The sequence below is a fragment of the Vanderwaltozyma polyspora genome, genomic scaffold (genome assembly GCF_000150035.1).
Source record: "Vanderwaltozyma polyspora DSM 70294 KpolScaffold99 genomic scaffold, whole genome shotgun sequence".
In the NCBI taxonomy this organism is placed as follows: domain Eukaryota; kingdom Fungi; phylum Ascomycota; class Saccharomycetes; order Saccharomycetales; family Saccharomycetaceae; genus Vanderwaltozyma; species Vanderwaltozyma polyspora.
The window spans coordinates 33-2,073 of NW_001834415.1; the positions used below are offsets into that span (position 1 = coordinate 33).

At 34.2% G+C, this 2,041-nt stretch overlaps 1 protein-coding gene across 1 annotated transcript; it reads left to right on the plus strand.

Annotated features, from left to right (window-relative positions):
- Window positions 1-1,264: 1,264 nt before the first annotated feature.
- Window positions 1,265-1,822, plus strand: Kpol_99p1 (Tkp5 protein; the record flags this gene model as incomplete). Its single annotated transcript, XM_001642095.1, has 1 exon — window positions 1,265-1,822. One exon carries the CDS (start codon window positions 1,265-1,267, stop codon window positions 1,820-1,822), a length of 558 nt encoding a protein of 185 aa, XP_001642145.1.
- Between the last annotated feature and the right edge of the window lie 219 nt (window positions 1,823-2,041).

The window sequence follows — 2,041 nt, forward strand, 5'->3', positions numbered from 1 at the left end:
GTTTTAAGCACTTGGGTTTGGATTTTCGAAGTTAATTAAGTTCTGGGTAAAGGATGATTGAATTAAAATTCACCGTTGATTCCCGATTGATTTTAATTGGTTAAGTGGCATTAGGTTCTTTTCTTTTATTTCTTATTCCAAGGTAAGCGGATTTATTTTTGGCAGAATTGCTATTTGGGAAGATTTTATTTGCTTTAAGCTGAATGGGGAATTTGGTTGGGAGTTTTGATAGTATTTCTTCGGTTTGTATTATTTTTTAGATTGATTTGGTTGGGCGACATGATGAGATTTGTTATTGTTTTTAGAAACGTGATATGAAACAGATTTTCGCGGGTCGGTGTTGTTGTTAGAAAACGTGACATGAAACAGGTTTTTCCGGGTCGGTCTGTTTTTTCAGAAAAGGTATTTAGTGCGCGACGGTGTATATAATAAGATGGTTAAAAAGGATAATGTTTAAGATAGTGGTAGTTAAAGTGATGGTAATAAAAGTGATGGTTGAAGTTAAGTAGAGGTAATGAAATTTGACCACAAAGGTAAAGTGAACATGGAGATTAAGATTATTGAATAAAATATATTCTTAACAATAAAAGTTGGTCTAATTCATTAAACAGATGGTTAGACACAATAATCATTAGTGACAGTATTATAAAAGATGAACCAGTTGAGATGGTGAAAATCTAAGACCAGATATGAAATCACAAGCATTGAATTAATAATATCAGATATTAGCTTCGACAATTGGAGTTAGTTTAAGTGCTAATTAATGGGGCCTTAACTGCTGAGGTAAGGTCGTACAAAGTGATCAGATTATTGAATAAATATAATATTGTTACGCTACCATATTATAAATTGATTTTCTGCAAGTGTATCTAAGAATATACGTTTGTGCGTTTATTTCTAAATGATATATTCAGTGTGTGGTTCCGTGTTACGTAATCCCTTCCTGTTGGATTCTGGGAATCAGTAGATGACAATCTTAAGTTATCCAGATCTAACCCTATGTCTGAAAGATATACTTTGCTGACAGGAACACATTCAGGGTAACTGTTAGTTTTCAAAAGGTATATAAGCAGACCAGATTTCAAGTTTCTAGAAAATATTTTCTCTTTTCTAATGTTCACTTTATGAACTAAATTATATTTTATATTTTGTATACTATATTTAGAATTTATAAAAAACCAAGAGCTTGAATAAACAACTAACGTATAATTGTACTTATACCTTAGATCTCAGTTAATATATCCACTATCACTCCAGTACAACCATGTCCCACCCTGATCAACAGTCCAATAACACTCACCTATTCCAATCTCAAGAAATAGGTGCCGTCCTGGTTTCGAACCTGCGCAAACAGGTTATGAGCCCTGCCAATGCAACCGACCTTATTCCCATTGAACTACTTGGTGTCCAAAACTATGATATGTGGTATCATTACTTTATGCAAGTAGTTGGTGAAGCCAGTCACATTTGGTCAGAATATGTTGAAACTGGAGATATTCAATCCGTTAGAATTGAATATGGATTACCTGATATTCAAATCAAGTCTATGAAAATAATCTTAGACACTAATCTTGTTTCTCTTATCAAAAAAAATGTTTCTAAAGATATTGAGAAAAAGATTAGAAAACTCTTTCTGAAGACTAAAAGATCTGGTCCAACAGGAATGGTACTTTTAGAGTACTTAAAAAAGAACTATGGTAGGAAAGGTGTAAGTCCCCCATGCCTATTTTTTTCGAATCAACTCCGCCTCCCCAAACCTTTAAAGAAAAAAGAAATGGGCAAAAAATTTGGCAAACCCAGGTCAAGGGGAGGGATAAACTGAATACAAAATTTTTTCCAAGAACCGGCATAAAACTTGCCTTAGGGCTTTTCCGAAAAACTACGGGAACCCCCCCTGCCCCGTTTGGAGGGCTATTCCCCCGAGATAAACCAAAATTAGGGATTTTGGGGACGGAAATCTTTTCTTTTCTGGAAAAAAAAATTGGAAGGAATTGAAAAACCCACCTTCAAGTTTTCTAACGAATGCTCTTTTGCCCCAAAA